The sequence below is a fragment of the Watersipora subatra genome, chromosome 4, assembly GCF_963576615.1.
Source record: "Watersipora subatra chromosome 4, tzWatSuba1.1, whole genome shotgun sequence".
Lineage (NCBI taxonomy): Eukaryota > Metazoa > Bryozoa > Gymnolaemata > Cheilostomatida > Watersiporidae > Watersipora > Watersipora subatra.
In genome coordinates, this window is record NC_088711.1 from 13,994,526 (window position 1) to 14,017,164 (window position 22,639).

The 22,639-nt window shown below is 35.2% G+C and overlaps 1 protein-coding gene across 4 annotated transcripts in view; it reads left to right on the forward strand.

The window, feature by feature from the left end:
- LOC137395118 (5'-AMP-activated protein kinase subunit gamma-1-like) overlaps positions 1-22,639 on the forward strand; it is a 63,209-nt gene that overhangs the window by 32,156 nt on the left and 8,414 nt on the right. For 2 of the 4 annotated variants that reach the window (XM_068081919.1, XM_068081922.1), the window contains 6 exons: positions 16,351-16,857; positions 17,551-17,643; positions 18,905-18,953; positions 19,598-19,701; positions 19,809-19,949; positions 21,165-21,191. In XM_068081919.1, coding sequence (XP_067938020.1) covers positions 16,351-16,857; positions 17,551-17,643; positions 18,905-18,953; positions 19,598-19,701; positions 19,809-19,949; positions 21,165-21,191 — 921 coding nt within the window. Of the gene's footprint in view, positions 1-6,218; positions 6,723-16,350; positions 16,858-17,550; positions 17,644-18,904; positions 18,954-19,597; positions 19,702-19,808; positions 19,950-21,164; positions 21,192-22,639 lie in introns of those variants that run through there. The other 2 variants (XM_068081921.1, XM_068081920.1) reach the window with 2 other exon arrangements.

Below are 22,639 nucleotides of genomic sequence, written 5' to 3' on the forward strand. Positions count from 1 at the left end.
CATAGCAAGAGTTAAATGATTTTATCACTTCTGTTAGTACATAGAGTTGTCTTACCATTCCTTACTAATTGTGCAAGTACATAATGTGATAAGTTCCTTCTACCTATTTATGGTCGGGCAGACAATTACTCACTTGTATGCTTATTTCATGTAATACGAGTGAAACCTTTGAGTTACAACAGTAGGTTGAACTTTTTACCTTTGTTCGGAGTATAAATCTAACATTTGTGGTGACATTACATTTACAATGTTAGTGGGTTTTTCAATGGGTTTTTAATTGTTAATTAGCATTTTGTCATAGACTGAGTAACTTCTCTTTTAAACATAAAGTTGCATTACTGAAGTACTGGAAGTATTTTACTATTATATAATGTACAGATAAACCTGTTGATTAAAGTATATCCTCAACAATGTTTTACCTAATATTCCTTTTTTTCACAAGGAAAAGGATTTATAATAATTATAAATCTATCATATTATAAAACGTTATATATTATAAAATATAATAAATTATAAATATAATTATTATAAATAAGGATTTATATTATATATTATACGTTAAGCCATTTATTTGATTTGATTGATTAACTGCTGCACTTTTTATGCTTCCTATATATCATAATTTTAAAAAAATTATGTTTAAAATGAAATTATTACCAATAAAATAATTTAAAAATTCTGTTTTAATCATGTTCCTCAGAATTAATTTATGAATTCTGTTGATGATCTACAATTACAGTGAAACTCTCCTTATGACTATCTTAACATAAAGGAATATTTTAACATAAGATATGAAATTCTAACAAATATATCACTCTAAGTACACTCAGTTATTGACAATATACAAAAGTGGACATTTTTTTGAAGGATATCAAAAAGCTGAAAGTGATAATTAAATCGAAAATTCAAAACAAAAATAATTATTGTAATAATACAGAAGCTAACTCAAATTAACTTAAACTAACAGTTGAGTTACGCTGAGTCTCTTTCCACCCACCAAGCCTTTGCTTCTGTTTCTTTTTATTTATCAGTTATTTATGTAACTTACATCATGATGTAAGTTATCTGATATGCAACTTACATGTCAGATACAGTAAGTTATCTCAGAGCTATAACTGCCGGATCATATTAGAACTCACCCTGTTTAGTTAACATAGCATTAGTTTTTATAAGTTATAGTTGCGCAAGAAGGTTCCCCGTTGAACCAAAATTATCTTCTCTTGTTAATTTGACATTGCGGGACAGGACAACTCTCAACTCACAAATTGCCTTATGATTAAAACAATTTTTGGTTGCTTTCATAAGAATCAGGTGCAAATTTTCTTTCGTATTTTTTATTGTTTTGAAGGTTTTGCAGAACCTTTTGTAAAATGTTTGATACATCAACAATTTTTTTTGTTGTTTTTAAATGTTCTGTTTTTTGCTGTTTCTTAAATGTTGCTGAGCAACGCATTGATTGGTATCTACACAATCAGTTTTATGCAGCCCTGCAATAGTCTGGTATGCATCTTTTATATCAAAACTGTTTACATCTTATCAAAAACAAGCAGTGCTATGTAATCTGAGTAAGTTTTGGTAATAATAACAATAATTTTGCATAACAACAAGAAGGTCAGACTGAAAGGCTATTTAACTTAATTAGAAGTAACACAGGATTTGTAACAAGTTACCACAACTAGTCAACAAGAGACAGTCATTCTTTATAAACTGTGACTGCTTTACACTAACAGTTATTTGTTGAACAGGCCTTCTGCGGCACCATAGCATTTGCTGTAGTTGTCCCTGCAAGCATTGCGTGTCATACAAACTCCAGATGGAGCCTAACAGAAAAATGGGGTCATTTAAAAAAGAAGACTACAAGGCATACAATTTAATTTCTCTCAAAAGTAATTTAATTATTTACTTTGTAATTATATATAGTCGTTAGGATGCTTGCGCATGAGCCAGTGAAACACGCGAGTTATTGTCATCATAGTTAGTTATATAGCTGATGTTCTAAAGACCTTTTTGCAGTAATAATGCGTTACCTCATTGTTTTCTTATATTCAAGGCTTTTGTAGAAATACGCTGAAGATAGTCTAATATTCTCTATGAAAACAAAACCTTTTGTATAATTACTTACGGGTATTTTATCACATCCAATTTTTCAGGCATAGCTTGCTGAGGATCACAAGGTTATTGCTTGCTGCTGTCTACCAGTGCTAGCTGCTCGCTAGCAATATTGTATTATTAAAGTCCTTAAAGTTTAATATTGTTTAACTTTTGTTTTGATGAAACTTGTTTATATAATACAAAAATAGCCTATGCAGAATTTTCAATTTATATCCACACGAAAAATATGCAAACAGTCATTTTGTTAATTTTTTCGCTATATATGAAATTAGATATATGAAATATTTAGATGCAAAAATAAAATACTTAGTGGTAAGTATTTGAGTGCATTAATGGAAGGGAATGACACTTTAAGGGAGGCAAACCCAAAACTAGTTTTAATATTAATGTACATGCAGATATCTACATGTAGATCATAAAATAAAAAATGAGCAAATTAGTAAATTTTTCATGTCTGATGTGTTGAACTATTAAATAATATTAATCATAGAAAATTAACAATCAGTTCATTAAAAATTTGTTTGTCACGCATTTGCAGAAGTTATGTGAAACACAGTGAAATATGACTAAGCAAGTTGTCTGTTCATTTTCTGGTGATGGCTGAAGCAAAAGAGAAGACAACACTTAGTTGATGCCTTTTATCTAGTAATGTATTACTGGTTATTTACTTCTAACCCATTCACCAGGATACTATCTAAATTTCCTAAAAAGCTTTTTGGTAGACATTTGTAAAATTTCTTTTTATATTATATTTTATTATTTTATATTCATTATGGAGCAAAATAATGAGAAAATGAAGTGATGAATAGTACAACAATAATATTTTAAATATTTCAAAATTCATTCTGATGTTAATTTAGTTTTCAACTTATTCCTTTTCAAACAAAAGTTTAATTTTCACTCGTGCCAAGTGTTGACCGCTGTGTCATGACTATACTTTTATTTTCTAATGGCCCATTCAAGTACCATCCTACACGATTCTAATATATATATACTATATATTAGAATATATATATATATAATATGTTTTGATATACAGTCTGTTATCATACTTCGCTGTAGAATCCCACAAAAAGTAAAACTTGAGCCGTCATTAGAGTTTTACCAACTTCAAGTTTGTTTAGGAATAAACTCAACTCTACTCAACTGCTCGTATTTGTTAGAAGTCTTAGACTGATTAAATCTGCACGCGTATTTAGATAACGTGATAACCATAGATATATAAACCTATATAAACCTATGGTATATATATCTATGGTGATAACAACCTGAACTCGCCGGTCTAATCCCACTATCAGGGTGGAAGGTATACGGCATTATTCTCAACTGCGAGTGAGGAATGTAGATCTTCTTCTGTTGCCAGCATGGCATGCTCGCTATGAAGCTAGGAAATGCTTTTGATACATAAACCTATTGATGGGCCAGTTATACATCACCAATTATCCCTTTGCATTTAGACATAAAACTTGCTGTTTACAATGTCACCTAAACTGTGGCTACTGTAAAAATGCTGAAACACCAACAGTGAACGGTCTACATACAATATTTACATAAATCATCTATAAATACATATAAATCTCAGTGTTTGTTTGTCTGTAGTCCGTATGTCCAGTTATAGCAATAAAGTTTAAGGAATAAAAAAATACACTTGGCACTGGATTTGAACTCAGAACCTCCAGTTCTCCAGACAGGCGTACTACCCTTTACACTAGGTGTCCGATTGGTGATACTAATAAATAACTGTGCAAACGCTTATGCAACACTTATGAAAGTTTTAGCATAACCGACGCGTAATACGATGACGGATCGTAATGTCAAGCTGGCTTCACGGATCTTATTATAGTAAAGATTTAGACTAGCTTAAGCTACTCATTTTGATTGGAGGAGTTCCGACCTATGACCTCTGGTGTAGAAATCCTTGCATTTTCTTACAAAGCACCTGTGTTAATCTGCAACACGTGAATGTCTATGGAAACTCAATCAAACATAGTGAATACGTACTTAACTTGCTATAATTAGATTTGTAAACAAGTCTTCCCTAAACAGTGGAACATTCACCTTGTCGGTAGGTTTCTTCGAAATCACCAAGTCAGAATAATTTCAAGTTGGTGGATAGACAGGAACCTAAAATGTTTTTAATTGTGTAAGTCTTGTGAGTGATAGATATTTCCCATATGTACCCCAAATTCTGACAGCACCCTCGTTTGCATAAGTAAATGAAAACAATAGGTAGATTAGTTAAACAACTTAGAAACACCAACTTTTCCCCGAGTCAATAAAAGGGCAGAAGAGCGTCAGTAAACAGGCTTTAAATGATGGTCAACCGCTATTAAACTATATATTAAACTGTTATAGCAAGTCGCATCATATAATAACAATAGTAATAATAACATCAATACTTTTAACGATTTATTTCTTTTGTTTTGAAAACTATGTTGGTTAAAGGTTGTTAGCAAGTTTTTAGGCTTATGGATTAGAAGCAGGTACAGAGTATCTTACAACATTATGGCAAGGCCAATTGGACGTAATTGGTTGAGGTGATAGATGCCAATTCATCAAAGAATTTGACACTTTACTAATGTATTTTAACAAAAGATTTTGTAGTAAGCGTTAGACCTTCGTTAGCCCAGGTTTCTTTGACAAATCAAATGAATTAATTGAATGCTTGAACAAGGCACCTTTGCTGAATTGCGGCGAGTTGCAAAATTGTCTGCCCTTTACAGAAGTCATAGAAAATGTTTACTTCAAGTCAGATGTCGATGCTAAAGTTGAACAGGTTGGTCATGCAGAATGACAGAGTTACACAGTTATAAACCAAGAAAAGAATACTCCAGATATTCTACATTGTTATATATAGTTACATATATAACAAGAGTAGAATAGACAAGAATAATATAAAATTATGTAAATTTATTTATTTACACTCACGCATATATATATATATATATATATATATATATATATATATATATATATGCGTGAGTGTAAATAAATAAATTTACATAATTTTATATTATTCTTAATTCATAATTATATATATATATATATATATATATATATATATGTATATTATAATGTATATAATTATGTATATTATTATATATATTTATATATATTATAATATATATAACTATGTATATTATTATATATATAATTATGTATATTATTTATTGTTATATATTATGATATATATGACTATATATATATATGTAGGCCTATATATAATAATGTGTAAATATATATATATATTTACACAATATCATATTATTCATGTGTTTTCTATTGTTATATATACATAGGGCCATGATGGTAATTGTTAGCACCCCTAGATATTTTGAGGTATTTTCTGAATTGTGAGCACTGGTTTGAACAAATTCCAACAAACTGTACATCAAATGAAAGTTTAGGATACAGTGAATCTATTTTCACAGTTGATATATTAATTAACAATCACTGGATGAATACAGTACATGTTTAACGGTAATACATCAAAAAAATGAGCAAAACAAAAAAAAGCAATTAAATATTTTGAACTTCCATCATGACCATCACAACGTCTAACGCTACACTTTCTTCAAAAGTTTCATAAGTAAGTTATAAATATAATATATAAATTTAAGTTATATATAATATATATGTAAATATAACATGTATATAGATATACCTTATCTAACATCAATGAACAACGCAAATAAATCAAGTATGCCCGAGCAGGAAACTATTACTCAATCCTTAATGATAAACAGCACCACTTGTTTTGCAGACAGAATCATGCGGCTGCAAATAATGAAAAAATTAAGATAGCTGAGAACGGCAGCAGGGAGGTGTAATGAGGTTTCTTTGGGAAGTCAGTAATTTATTTCTTCACTGATAAGATTGAGAAATAAAAAAAGGTGTAATTTTCTCATTGCTTGCAAGAAGCTCGCACGAATGTAAACAATATTAATAATGGAACGTTGTTATCAGCGAGAGAGCAATACGAGTTGAACACGCTGAGTCAATAGAGCATCGACCTCACACAGGCATCAATCCTTCACTTCATCCGCTCAGTTCACATCACGCATTTCTAACAGGCTACGGCAACGCAACGGAGAGCAGCTATAAAAGCCAAGACACACGCGACAAAAGAGCCTGTGTTGCTATTGAATAACCAGTTGTTTGCTTGCAGCAGCACTCCTACTCAGACTCTAAGATACAAGTTGTCGGCTCATTTACCGAAACTGGCCTTGCTGGTGACTAAGCGTATGGATTCTAGATTTACTGTTTGCTAGCCACACGGATAATCAAACATAAGCCGAACGACACACTAGCTACTCTAAAGGAGAAATAAACCTAAAATACCGTACGACTTCTCGCGCTATGCTCTTTGTCGCTCCTACCGCTGTCAGCTGATGTTATACAGAGGTTTATTCTGAATGCTGCACAACATGCAACGTCTAAACCAACGTAGGCACTCGTGCCCGATGGGCGAAATACCTCCACTCTTCCAAGGTCATTCGTTGGACACAGTTAACGAGGACTCCGAACATAGTCGACTATTTCCTCTTAAGAAGTTTTTAAAAGGACGTAAAGGCAAAAGGGCGTCTTTCTCTGGTGCCAGTGACCGCAGCGTAAGTAGTGAATGTATTGTGAACTCGTCTACAGATAGCTAGAGATTGGCAGGAACTACCTACTAAATATTGTTTTTTGTTAAACTGAACCTTTCTGACTCCCTTGAAACTGAAAGTCATAAAATCTTGTCTTAGTTGTCATATGAATTGAATCTGTCACGTAATATGACAAGCTCAGTAAGAACACGACTCTGAATCCTGTAAGGGTGGAGATATTTGATAAAAAACACCATGAGCTTTAAACTAATTCAGAAGTACTGCTACAAGGTCATGTGATCGTTATCAGTATTAATTTTGTGAAAGTATTTTACAGTATGACTAGTAATCTACAGCAAATCCCTGACTGCAAAATGATTCATGGAATGACCTCTTATCAGTTTCACTTAGTATTTGAATTTTAGTGTGCTCTACTGTTGAAATTACTTGCAGCAGACTATTCATGCGTGTGTTGGCTCTAGCTCGCACATTATGCCCAAATTCTAAATGTGCCTAGAAATCCAATATTGACTTCTTATAGCGCCATAAAATATGGCGCAGATTATGTTCACTCTTTTCTGCCCTGTCGCCATGCCAGGTGGCCTGAAAATTCAAACACCTAATGTCTGCTCATTTGTTTATCACTCATCAATGTTATCAGTAAATAAATTGAAGAGACCCTAACCTGGTCGTAACGGATTGATAAAATGTTTGAGACGATGATAAGAATTATGCTCACTCGAATGGGTAACAATATGGCTTTCTGAAAGCCGCTCACTGCTCATTTAATTATAAAACGTTTTGAGTTTATTATTGAGGTAAGTAGAGGGAATGTTCGGACCGTGACGGCATCACATGATATTTATAGAAATCTCTGTCCACGAGCTCAGCTAAAGTCATACTTGAGCAGTGGATATATTGATTTTGCTAGTAATTACTTTCTGATACGAGTGAAGGATAAATCTATACCTTCTCTTGCGGGACATCAGCTTTCTGCCCACTTTGGCAAATGCACTATTTTTCTGCTACTCTCACACACTCATTTTCTTTCCTATCATATCATCCTTCATCTCACGCACCTACATACTTCTCACAGATCGAAACTAGGGCCCAAGTCTTATCAGTGACTTAGGAATTTACCAGTGGCTTGAGTATAGACACTTCGCTGCTATGTATTAGAAGACCACAAATGTTTGTGCGCAAGCTCTTTCTGGTTTGAGAAATAAAACAGATCTCGGGTGTCAAAAGGCTGATAATAGATTTATAACTATAAATAACTGATTTCTCCACCTTTTGTAATAGTTTTACTACTTATTTTACTACTTCGACAATATAATTAGCACTTAGTTTATACTTTACTGACAACATGTTCATCTACCAAACGATTTCTTTTGGCTCAAAGTTGCAAACACAAGGCATTCGATACTTGTGTACATGTAAGCTGTTCGGGCCCCATGAACTGCTAGTTTCTCGCCTTGCCAAGATAAACACATGATTTAGTTCAACAACGAGAGCTCTGGGCTAGTATTTTTATAGATTTTAATAAGAGTTAGGTCTATTGGCTGAGCATATCAACCAAGAGCTAGTAGAGGCATCTGATACAGATGATAGACGGAGAAATGGAAGCTGCAATGAGGAAGTAGGCGGATGGGTCAATAGGCAGGCTACTGAGTATTGCTGGTCAGAATCTAATTGGATAGAATACGTCAGAGATCGGGTCACACAGTCATGCGGTTCTCACTTCAGATGGGAGGACAACTCTCTTAATAAATAGTATTTTATGTATAATCCACTCCTTAATCGCTTCGGCCCTTCGATCAAGCAAAATGTTTTTGTCTGTTGCTGAGCAAACGTAAGCGCAAATTAATGAGTAAACAATGAGAAGAAATAGAAACAATGTTTACAAATGATTCCTTTTGTTTATGCATCTTGTGAAAATCAGCTTGCTTGACTGGGATGGTTTTGTTACATCTGGCTATTCAATATCAGCGTATGCCTCTATAAAAATTCATAACTCAACATTGTTTAAAGACTTACTCATCTGCGAGTAAGAAAAAAAAAGTTGCTACTAAATGCGGTTTCCCATAAGTGTCCCACAATAATTTTACATCAAATTCAAACCCCTTGTATCATACATATATATACTTTAACATATGCCATATGTATGTACCATGACCCATGTCATACATGAATATCCTAATAAATGCCACACATATATACCCTAACATATGTCATACATATATACCCTAACATAAACCATACATATATACCCTAACATGTCATGCATATATACCCTAACATAAACCATATATATATACACTAACATATGCCATGCATATATATCCAAACATGCCATACTCATATACCCCAACATATGCCACACATATATACCCTAACATATGCCATACATATATACACTAACATAAACCATATATATATATATACACTAACATATGCCATGCATATATATCCAAACATGCCATACTCATATACCCCAACACATGCCACACATATATACCCTAACATATGCCATACATATATACACTAACAGCTTTTTGTAACGAGACATTTCAATAATGCTAATTTCAAAGCGACTCACTTTGCAATACATTTCTTAAGTCAAACAACCCAGAGTAAAGTTCCATTCAGTACCTAAACAATTCCTAGGCTCTTATTGTTTAAAGGACTTTAATAGTGAAAGAGGACCAGCACTGAATGTATGATGAAATTTAATTTGACTGCTCAAGTTAGCAGCAATAGCTCTGTGTGCTGCAGTCACCTGTCACATTTGTCACATATGTCATGCTACACCATTGATTTTATGTTTTAAGTAAATATTACGCTAGCAAAATATGATATTATAATAAGGTTGAAGCTACTACTGTTGCTATAATTTGTGTGCTAAAATTTGTGGCATGATAGAGGCTGGTTTAAACTACTGATAACGGCTTACAGATTTTGATGATTGAGCTAAAACATCAAATAATTTACTAGCTGACGTTCAAATGACGAGCTTCTAGCATTCAATTAAAAAATTTAGTTCCACGCTTAATTCCATATCATAAAATTGACTATTTTCACTTTGAACCATGGAGTGCAAGCTTATAACTACAGAGTGTGAGATGGTAACTACATAGTGTGAACTTGTTACTACAGAGAAGAGTCTGTAACTACAGAGTGTGAGCTTGTAACTATAGAGTGCAAGTTTGTAACTACAGATTGTGAGTTTGTAACTACAGATGATGAACTTGTAGCTACAGAGTGCGAGCTTGTGACTAGAGAGTGCAAGCTTGCAGCCTTCATTGAACAACTGAAGTGTAATTGTGTAAACAAACAACACTTTTGAGTGATCTGATAGCAAACACAGTCAGTACTAGTTGGACTGTGCCATGGTTGGTTCCTCAACCCCTCGGACCTACATTCTCGCTGATTCTGTGCGATATCAATAGATCAGTCTAATATTCATACTAAAACTATATTTTCAGCATTCTGAAAACTATATTTCTCATACAAAAAGATTGAGAATTACTGTAGTAAAACACATCTTAAGAGATGACTACTCCAAGAAGTGTCACAGCTGCGGTGACAAATGAGTCATGGGACTACATTGTTATAAATAGTTTCGCTCGAGTTATAATTTGATAGCTGGCATAGCTGACATTGTTATAACGAGAGACTGAGAATTTCCACATGACTTGGCTCATATGAGTTGGTTTCTTCCATCTAGTAAGTCTCTGCTCTGATAACTTGTGACACTTGAGATTCTAAATGGTTCAGCAGCTGTGGCCTTTGTGTCGAATTGCTGTTGTTTTCCATCTGCAAGCCTGTGGCTTAAATCATCTTGCTTTTTATAGAAATACATTACATTAACCTTGATTTTTACTAACAATTTCATAGTCAACTAACAGAGTGCTATTCTCTGTTAAAGCTCATTCGGTCTGCTGAGAAACCTTTGTTTAACACGTTCACGGTTAGCTAGACCATAGCAAGGATCGTGTGGGATTATATTTGTGCGGCATCAGATGGGTGTGGCTAAAGCCTGATCCTCATGGGTTCTGACAACTCTCTCCTTTCATTTCTTTCCCCTTTTCTCCCTCTTTCTGTCTCTTCTTTCCTTCTCTCTTTTTATTTTTTTTCTGATCTTGTCTCTCCTCTTTTTCTCCCCTCTCTTCTTCCTATCTTTTCGCTTCCCGTCATTTTGCCTTTCCTTCTTCCCCTTCTTTCCTTCTCTTCATCCCACATGTTCCTTCCTCCCACCCTCTTTTCTGTTCTCCTCTTTGTTTCCTGCCTGGTCTCCTTTTTCCCCCTCTTTTCCTCTCTCCTTCTGTTTTTTCCTTCCCGTGAGCATGCAAAAGCACAAATTTTGAATGAGAAGAACTTTGCTAAAAATGCTTAAAATAACGTTCAAGAGTCGTCTTCTCCAAAATACATTGTTAACTGTTGATAATATTTGTTGCTGTGTACTGACCTCTCTCTGATTTGCTGCAAGCGGAAACAGTTTTATGTATGACTATTTTTAGGTTTCGTAAGCTGCAATGAAACGATCTGACTTTTTTTTTAGCGCCGGCAGCTTTATTGCTCATCCACATTACCATAAGTTTAGCATAATATCTTGTGCTGCTCACCGCGCTTCTATAAAGGAAACAACTAGTTTCATGCATTTCATCCAAACTTTTTACAAATAGAAAAGCTGCCAGATGGATGGTTGCGCCATTGACTACGTCGTTTCTAGGAGTTTTTCTCTTATGACTATAAAAAGCTTTGGCTTGTTGAATAGCAAACAAATTTTGGCTATAAACCGTGTAAAGTATGTGTAGTAGTTTTTCAGCATATTTAAAAATCCTACACATAGCTAATTTGCTATCAAGAAAGTTGAATAGCGCACCAACAATCTGGTTAAAATGATGCGGTACACGTGTAATACTGGGATAACTGCAAACAGACGAAGAGAGCTTAAGATGTATTACATATTCTACAATAGCTCATGAGATTAGGGTGTCCGTAGTTCGAGTATGAACAGAGCCCTTGAGTTGCCCGAGCGTTAGTATGTTTGCACGCCGTGATGCCAACTCACATCAAGCTAACATACTTTGGCGTATTTAGTTAACTGTTGGCAGCAGGTGAGATGCTATGGAAATGAAGGGCATGCAAGAAGGAAGGTGCACTTTACAAGGTAGAACTGTTGCCCCTAATCAGTTTGCTAGCTAGCGAGGCGTGGAGAGGAGCAATAGCGTTGCCAATTATCAACTGCCCATAGTGTCTGCTCTTCTGTAAACTTGTGCTTCTGTAAATCAAAAGGCAGCTAATAGGTAATAATGCATGAATAAAAAATGGCGATGACCGCTATAGGCGATGTTAATGTATAAATCGCATAACTGCGCAATTGGCTATCAGAGTGACATAAAAATTGCAAATGCAAAATGGGAAAGCAACTCCGATCAAACTGGGAAAGCAAACTGCAAATGGGAAAGCAAACTGTATTCTCAAAAAAATATTGTTCAGGAATACATATCACAAAGCACATGCTGGAAATCAGCAATTGCTTGTTATCAATTTATCTAGATCAAGGGTTCTCGTGGCGAAGGCGTTTGTTTAGTTGCTGGGCCCAATAGGGTTGACTTAAGTCATTATTGAACAGTCTTTGAACTTATTGCTGTATTCACCCACGGTAATATGATATAAATAGCTTACTTGTTTTCTTAATATAACTCTTGGCTCGTCGCCAATATTTCAAGTCAGGTCAGCAAACAACAAGAGCCGCATGCATTGTTTCAATAAGAAAAATGAAAGGAATAACAAGTCTAGATATCTATATTTAGCTCGTGATTAGCAAACACCCTGATAGCAGATGAACTAAATAGGATCTCCGCCGACTGGCATACTAGCCTAATCGTTATTATGGAGAGTTATCAGGTATGATTTAGCCAAATCAATTGAGTGCCTCTTTTGTACCCTTGTCAAGGGTATCTTATGGTCAATGCCTTATTCTTATGCAACATGACATGAAAACATCGATGAAACCGAATGCTCCTTTTTAAAAGGGCAAGCCCAAATGTAAATTAGGATGTAGATTCTAGATTGTTCAAAGATATTAACCAGTTCTTTGATGCCACCTTCAAGCTCTAAAAAGCAGTGACACACAAACTGGTGAGCGAATTTCACTATGTAGCCCTAGTTAGCAAAACTATTATTTCTGCTGGGCAACATAGTGATCCTGACAGAAAAGTTCATGTTGATGAGAAGAGTTGTGGTTGTGTATATTGTACAGTCGGATAAACTTATAAACGTTCCAGACTGTCAATGCTGTCGGGTGTAGACTCTGTCTTTATTACAGACGCGAAACAACTGCTGTATGTTGTCAGACGTAGTCTTAATGTGTTTAGTTTGGCGCATGCTCGGTCTCCAGTTTGATTTCCGCCACCTGTCATATTTTTGTGTAACATTTTTATAATTACTTTGTCCTTACATCTTGTTCATCCAAAGTACTTAACCTTGACCCCATTACACATCTCAACCTTGGGTATGCCGCTGCTTCGTAAACAACCGGTATGCTTGATGGTCTTTTCGAGGATTCCCTTATCTGGAGAAGTTAGACTTGTGCATGACATTACCACAATAATCTCTTAAACAGCTTCTATAAAAATGACTCTACATTCTTTATTCCAAATTACATCCTTATATTTCCCAAAAACCTTTGCGCAATGATAGTTACAGGATGTTGACTGATTGTGAATGAAAGGACAACTCCAGTAACATGGCCATAATTTTGCAGATTTGCTTACTAACATAAATAACCTTCAGCTTTTTCCGCTTTTCATTTCTAGAATACCTAAGTACATTGAGCCGATTGCGGTTGGTAGTGAAAGACCCCAAACAACATGGAAAGTTTAGAACTTACTCTAGATAAAGCCTGGTTCTTGATGTCACTGTTTATAGAGAGGGTATACTAGAAGCTACTAGAAACTCAATGTCTTTCTTATACTTTTTTAATTTAAAATTGTTAAAAACCAAAAAAATTTCAATTTGATTAGTAAGTTATTTTTAGCAAAAGCAATATATTTTTTGTAACCGGAAGGAATGTCTTCAAACTATATTTTTAGGTTTCATCAAAGCATTATACACAGAGATAAATGATTTACTGACCAACTATTGTAGTAATTACAAAAAACAACAAATACAAAAACTTTTACACTGCTATAGAGCTCTACTATTATTATTATTTTAGTTTTATATTACCAGCTACTGAAAGCATAAATAGGTCAATAGCTAGTGAAAATAATGCTCTACGATGTGTTGTCCCACAATTAATGAAAAAAAATGGCTCCATTAAAATTATATAATAAACTTTAAAAGGGAAATGTGGCAGAACACTTCATATTTGTACAATAGATATTTTCTAGCGGTAAGAGCTGATAACTTTCCAGTTGTGAGTGAGAGCGACTAGAATAAACTTGCAAGCACCTGCTGGTTGTGTCAGTTCTTTCATAGCAATACATACCTCATCAGCAATTGTGAGAATGCTTCAGTATTTTTGCTGAGCCAAAATTGAAGGAGAAGATAGCCAGTGAGAATGCTTGTTATGCTGTAGGAGTATTAAGAGTTCATGTTTCAAATGCTTAAAAACAATTACAATCTTGCTACTATAAGACAATACTTAGCATTACTTAACTTTGTTTTCAACCTTTAAGGATTTTGTTGTTTCTCTATTACAGGTGATAATAAAATAATATAATAATAAAATGCTAGTATATAGATAATAGTAATATATTAAAGTATATATAGTAGTATTATGCTAAATTATAGATAGGAGTAATAGACTGAGACTGCATGAAAGCATGCCTAAATAACTTTTAAAAGGTACGACGACTCCCACACTCCCAGCAGCAAATATGTCTTGATGTTTTGGAAAACATGAAAAGCTTAGCTTTGGTTAGTTATTTGGAGAAGGTAGTTATGCCTTTATAACATGACTATGAATGAATACAAACATTGATAGAGAACACCACCATATACTAGTTTAAGCTGTGACTGTATTATCCGGGCTATTGTCTAGTCTTATCCTGCGGCTATCTTTGAGGCTTTTTATAAGTGATAGCTACATGTATTTATGTATCGAACTTCAACATTCTTGGAAGGGAAAATCTGACTAAGAAACTTCCCTTGGTTAATAACTTTGTGAAATTCTCTCACTGAACAAGGAAGTATGGAAGCTAGTCAGGTATTGTTTGTAGTCATCATTGCAGCCAGGGCTTTAATAGCTAAAGTTGCTTGTGTCGTTGAATGAACAAGCAAAAAATATTTATCAACTGACTCCTTATTTGCGAATTTTCTTAAAATTTGGGCTACTGACTTACAAAGTACATTTCTGAGTTTTGTTTTCTTAAGAAATAAATCTACCAACAAAGTTGTGCCCAGCAAATGTATATATTTTAGATAATATAAAAACAAACACTTACTATGGTAAATATATGTCAAAATTCAATAGAACATATTTAGTTGTTTTGTATAAATTGAACAATTTATGGATACAATTGTTAGCATGCCAATTATTTATGTACATAATTATTTGCATTTTATTCAAACAATAATATCAACATTTATTTGTAAATAGAATGTTTAGAAAAATTTAAGTACCAGTAGATTGTGAAATGCGCTGTGCAGTGTATGTTACCCACAGTGTAATAAAAGGCCAAGTAAGTGTTGTTTTAGCAAGTTTAAATGATTAGAATCACATTCATATTAATCTATTATTTTGCTTTTTTATTTAATGCCGACTAAAATAGTAATTTCTGATGAACTATTGACTTACGAAAGGATTTGGAGTTGTCTAACTCGAATTTTGTGGAAAGACAACTATTTCATTTTGAACATTACAGCATTGCGCCAAGCTTAAATATTATCTATATGCAATACGTCTAGGTAAATACCTTAGTTATGGTGAAATAATTTATAAACAACGCATTGCTTTGAGCTGACAATTTGAAAAATTGGAATAGAGGTACAAATATTGTTTTGGCATGTACATGTATAATGAAAACTAATAGTAAACTTTCTCAAAAAACAAGTTTATTATTTGCATGAATCAACTCTTAATTATTTATTTTTTAAAAGCTGATGTAAGTAAAGTGAATAATAAAACATTGATGTTGTCATACCCCTAAACCAAACAATATGGCAGACCTCACTAGTACCTTTGGCCTTGTTGGAATTGCCGGGTCATTGCTCGCGGTAAATAGAGTAATTAATTGCGACCAATCAAAACGGGCATAACGAGTTTGGATGCACGATACTTGACACCCAAACTAGAGCGTTCTAAACAGGCAGATATAATCTCAAGCTATTGCATGATTAGGCTTGATCTTTCTATTTCCAGATGCGCTAGCTATCGACTCCGCGTGTTCAGTGAAACGAGGCAGACGTAAGTGCGAAAAGTGCTTTTAATATTTATTTTAGCTACTTGTAAGAAGTGATCAATATATTGATTTTTGTGCTAGCGTATAACCAAAAGTCAGCGTGGAATATTCGGTGATAATGCTAACTGTATTAACACGTTTAAAATAGGCAAGAGTATCTTTTATCCAAACTTGTTCTCTATTGTAGTCACGTGGCATTCAACTTTTTAATTTAAGGGTTGTGTTGTCATATTTTATAGGATTTGTCTGAATTTGCACTTCCTGGACTAGATGAAGCTGATGAAATAGATGGAAATGAGTTCAGACCAAGAACTGGATCAGCTGGTTTGAAGACCCTAATAAAATTGAAAAATAGACACAAATCAGGTGATTGTAAAAGTAGTCCACCTGAGGACAGAAAGGGTATTAAGGGATTTCTTGACTCGATAAGACCTCGAAGCAAATCGGATGCTGCAACTTCACGTCAAGTAAATCTAATGCGTAAAAAACACCCCAGCGGAGGACAAACCGGCACCGCTGCAGTCCGGCAAGTTCTCAATCATGACCAGCAACATATGCTTGGGTCAGGAGATCTTGAGCCTATGCAGCGGCCAAGGTCAACGTCACTGGGCGCTAAAGACAGACTGCGCATGATAAAGGATATGAGAGTGACCGGAGGTGCTGGTCCTGACAAGACTATGATGGGAAAAATAATATCAAACGGTTTGTCCCAGCATAATGGCCTTTCCACAGGTGGTTCAGACAAGGTATTGGTGCATAGACATATTTATTTAGGCATCCGTGCTAAAGGCTCTAATTGCTGATTATGGTAATTGCGCATCTAAAGTGATCAGGGCTTTTCCTGAGACAGCTTATTTTTCTGTAATTTATATTTGTCGGTTTAATAGCTTTTTGCTCAACTTCACCAAAATGCTTTGTGATACTGCTGTGATAAAGGACTGGTTTGAATTTTGCATTTTATAATCTCACTTAGCACAAGTAGCTTAGTGCATTCACAAGCGTGCCGAGGTATCTGTTTTCCTGTTTTTTTTGTTTTGTGTATGCTTACATAGCGGCATAGCAACATGATCCAATTATCAATTTTTGCTGCCTTCATAGGACACCAGTAAGAACTTGCTCAACTACCTTGAACATGTAGACTACCATGGACTGAATAGCAGTACTGAACCATTAAAAGCTATTTATGAACTCCATACAATGCTTTACATGTGAGGCATTTTCTAACTGATTCTGCTGATTTTGATTACATGACTCTGATCACGTAGTTCAACCATTTGTTGTAAATACATGGCATTCCATGACTTGCAGCCGTGCGAGACTAATTGCAATACCGACAAAGGTAGTTGCTGCAGTTATGTCCAGCTGTATGCTCTAAACAGGCAGGGAGACCGGATGGTAAGCAGATTTTTGCTAGTTGATAGCTACTCTTACTCTTTCAGACAAGCTTGAGTGGCTCTATGAGCAGTGTAGACCAAACCGAACATCACTACACAGGCCGGGCTCTTATATGGTCTGAGCAGGATCAGTATCAGGTAAATTTTCTAGATAGTTCATTTTATGGTCCAGCATATGATCATAGGGTTGCTTGCAAGCTCGTTCACCAACTTGATAATTCATTCCAAACTGTTTTCATTGTTTTTAACCCTTTGGCTGCCGCATTATTTGTTGTGCCAATTGCTTCAGCGCTGCATTTTTTCACTCAGAAACGCAGAATTTTGTTTTAGCTTTTGCTCGGTTAATACTTGTTCGAGCTAGCTCAAACTAATAATATACCATTAGAACCCTTCCAATGACAGAATACCTGATTTGGGTGACCCAATAGTACACAAGATGGTGCCGAATACAAAAATGGGTGTTTTTAAAATAAAAATGCAACTGTCTGGGTTCTCATTCATATATCATAAATGCTAGCTATTTTACTTTGCTGTTAGAAGTGTTAAGATAACACGAAAGCAGTTTGATAAAGCTAGAATAAATTAATGCTGAGTGATATAATGCGATGTGAGTATAATATGAACTAAAAGTGGTGCCTAAAAACGTAAGGTCGACTAACAAATAAATATGTTTTGTCCAAAATACAATTATCAGTAACAGAAGCCTTCTAAAATGAATGACACTGAGTGCTCTAAGAAAGGCCGTTTCGAATTTGAACTAAGAGACATTGTAACAACATTAGACAAAAAATACCATACTAAACGTAAGTCTTGTTTATAGAAACAAAAGGTTTTACATCATTGACTTTTGCAAGACATAGTTTTTTCTATTGGTTAGGTCAGCAATTCCCAAGAAATATAACACTTTCTTTTAATATTTAGTAGATGTATAGATGTTTATATTGGGGTGGAACTGGGGTTAAGAGAGTTATCACGATGTTTATAGTGGGATGGAACTGAGGTTAAGGGAGTTATCACAATGTTTTGAAAAGCCATAAATATTTAGGTATCGTTTAAAAACTCGCAATGAAATGCATTTAATTTTGCGGTTATCCATTTCATTTGCCATTGTTAATTAAATAGGCTACTCGTCCTAGCTCCTTAATATTCAATATGAGTATATTTATAGTGTGAATGTAACAGGATACTAGATATTTTGTGTCAACATATTATGTTCATTCCTCTGTTACTAAGTTTCATAGATTCTGAGCCACTGCAGATTTACAGAAATTCACATTTGGTACCCAAAGGGTTAAAGATAGAATAAGTTATATCATTAGCCATGTCTTAAATATCTGGCAATCATTTTGACATGTCTCCACGTCTACTGTCTTCTCTTCATATACATTCGCTCTTGTAGGATGGAGATGCGAGCGCTGACTTTGAGAGACTTCAAATAGAAGACATTGGTGAGTATAGTATGAGAGAATAGTATGAAGACTCTGGTCCTTAGCTTAATCATGAGTGCCATGCAACGATACAGCTATGAATCTGTCAGCTGTCAGTGAAAATAATTGTCTTATCTCATCAGGTGTATAATGGTACCAGGTGCTCCGGCTATCTGATTCTTAATATGATGAATAAAAAAGTAGTAGACAGGAAGTAGTGGGGTGGACAGGAAGTGGTGGAATGGACAGGAAGTGGTGGAGTGGGCAGGAAGTAGTGGGTTGGGCGGGAATTAGTAGGTGGACAGGAAGAAGTGGGGTGGACAGGGAGTACTGGGGTGGAAAAGAAGTAGGGGGGTGACAAGAAGTAATGTGGTAGACAGGAATAAGTGAGATTATTGGCTTGCTAGTGCTGTCCGTGACAATAGTATACCATATTTCTATATTAGTGATTGGTCAAGTGACTGATTTCGTAAAAATTGCAGGCAATTGCATAAACAACCTTATGGCTATGACATTCTTAGGAACCTGCCATTGCTTGTCCTGGGAAACTTGAGGCTTTTGTTCTGGTACAACTTGCTTGTTATTTATGTCAACATGAGCTTGCTATAAGGTTGACATAGTCTTATTATTATTATGCATTATCTCACTGGCCAGTCCTGTTGCAGAGGAGAATGACCCTCTCGTATTCAACAAGTTCATGCGGGCGCACAAATGTTATGACATCATCCCCAACAGCGGCAAACTCATTGTCTTTGACACATCTCTCAGTGTGAGTAGCACCTGTAGCTTGTTGTCTAGTATCTGTCTCTAATGTAGTATCTGTCTTGGATTATGGATTCTATGTAGCCGTTATACATAATAACTCTTTCATTGCAGGTGAAAAAAGCATTTTATGCTCTGGTGTATAATTGTGTGCGGTCGGCGCCGCTATGGGACAACAAAACTCAACAATTTATTGGAATGTTGACTATCACTGATTTTATAATGATACTTCACAAGTACTACAAGTCACCCCAGGTATGTCTACCTTAATTTGAAGGGTGTGCATCTCTGTGCAAACACAGCATACGTAGTTATGTGGGTGGAAAATTGCTAAGAATTTGGTATCTTGCATAAAGGTACCAAATGGACTTGATGGTGCATCATTGGTAACATCTAAATACTGTTATAACACTCTCAAAGGGCATTACATAATAACTTAAAGGTTGACTTGCAACAAAATTCACATTACAGTTATTTGGTATCAAAAGATTCACCATGTGAATAGCACTTACTCTGTTGTGTTGTAGGTGCCAAATACGTGGAAATGTGATTACAAGCTCTTAAAAGCTCAAAAACGAAAAGCCGCCGTAGATTGGAATCTATTTATTTATCTGACGTTGTCATTACAGTTTGGTTATCATCTTGTCACGTGATTTTCTCACGTGAATTGAAAGGCCAATAAAAAGCTCAATATAAAACTTATCGTAGCACTAGTTTATGACAAACACTTCGGGTTCTACCGAAGACCCCGTATCAAATATAGATGCTCGCTACTTTATAGTTTCGTTTTGGCATTTCTAATCGTCAAGTCGTAATCTGATCATGTGACCCAATACTTCGCAAATAATTTTTGCAGCTCTTTTCGATTATCACAGGTGACCAACAGGCTCGTCATGATTACCAGACAATGATATGTACTTCTTCGAGCTAAGGTTAAAAAGTTTAACGAATTTTTACGCTAAGTTATAAGATATCACTGCTAAAAGTGACAGCATTACAATGACGATAAAACAGACGCGTAAGAACAATAGACATGGTTTTATTGAATGCGTGAAGTATATTTGTGAAAATATTTCGACGAATGAGGTTGCATGAAAGTGTAAAGAGAAACCATCCTGTAACAACTACGTCCCATTTGAGCCATTTGGAAAGCGAATCCAAACTACGGCGGTCTCGTGTGGCTGCGATTAACTGTTCGTTTTTGAGCTTTTAAGAGCTTGTAATCACATTCCCATATATTTTGTACCTACAACACAACAGTGTAAGACATGGTGAATCTTATGATACCAAATAACTGTAATGTGAATTTTGTTGCAAGTCAACCTTTAACACTGTGCTATGTACTTCTTTAAAGAGTTATTTTAGGAAATATTTTTTGTTTGCTTAGACTGAGCCGGGTTACTGGTACTAGCTACTAGGAAAAATTACTAAATTACACTTTGTAGTGCAACTTCTTACGTTTCTCCACAGGAAGCTCTTCTGCATTCACTCTTTAAAGCAAGTATAATATTCACCCTTTGATTTTTGTATATGGCTGTGCACGCTTTGCTTTGTTGTGTGAAACTATTCATGCATATCTACTCTCATTGCCGTGGACAGTAGGAATGGGACTCCCAGTCAACGCTGTCAGCTACCCGAGCGCGGCTAGTACTGCTACCTCTTCTCTCTCCTCTGCTCCTCTTCGTTCTTCTCGGCTCACTGACTCTTGTTAACTCTAACTCGGTTGTCTGTCATTTTATATCCCATCTATGCTTATAGCATTAGTATCGTGTCTTCTCTGACAGATGAGGCATACGGGCTGTTTTGCCTCTAGCATTCGCTCACTGTTGAAGTGATAGCTTGACTTTCAAGGCGTCTTGTGTGATTCTCAAATCTACCGGTTGCTCACATGACATGCACAAACAAATCCTAATATTTCCATAACTTTTAGCCTGCTTACAGGATGGATGTGTGCTCACATCTTGTTATCACACTTTTCTTATGCTCTGGCGCCAATTTCTACATATATCTACCATTTAATATAGTATATAGAGTTGCAGTAGGAAAAGGAAGGTGTTCCTAGCGATTTAGTTTGGACCAGAGGCTAAATTAAACGAATAAAATAGAAACAAGTTCTACTTCTCAGCCTTAGACTCTTTATAAGTGGATACATAAAAATACTTATGCTCAATGCTTATACTCATGCTTAAAATACAAATGCTCAACACATCCACTGACAGCCTTGTGACATGAAAACTTGCTAGGAGCTACGGGTGTAACTAGGAGTTATAGGTTAAACTAGGAGTGACGCTCTATTGAACAATGTATTATTAGGAAAAACTTAAATAGCTATCATGCAAGTGTGTAAATTTACTTGGCAAAGGTCAGCATATCTGATATGACCAGGTGACCTGTTCATACCCTAGCATGCTTTTGATCTGTTTATTCTCCTTACTATTGCCCCTTTCTTGCTCTCTGAGTTCTTCAGAATTACCTTTGATGAAATTCAGAGCGCTAAATATATGTGAATGCTAGCTACATGCGACAGCGTGTATGTGACAGCTAGTAATACTCCTTTATGCTAACCAGATAGGTCTACATGTCTCCCAATGGCTTACCGACTGCTTGAATTGTCTCCATGTCATTGGTTGACTGCCTTGCTTGACTTACATGGCCATTCGTCATCAGTTTATATATTAAAAGGTGCATCAGTTCTGTAGTTTTTATTAAAATATTTAATAATTATAAAATAATTGAATATAGATAGTCATTCAAAACATTCACTGCCAGCTTACACGCCCCCCCCCCTCCGTCAGCATTTACTGGCTAGGAGCTGACCTAATGAAGATCCCCTTTATAATTTTATTGATTTAAAACCTGATTGCCTTTCGTGTATATATGTGAGCTTTGCTTGTGAATAAGTTGACATGAAAACTCCGCAGGTGTAAGTTATTCTACCAACATTC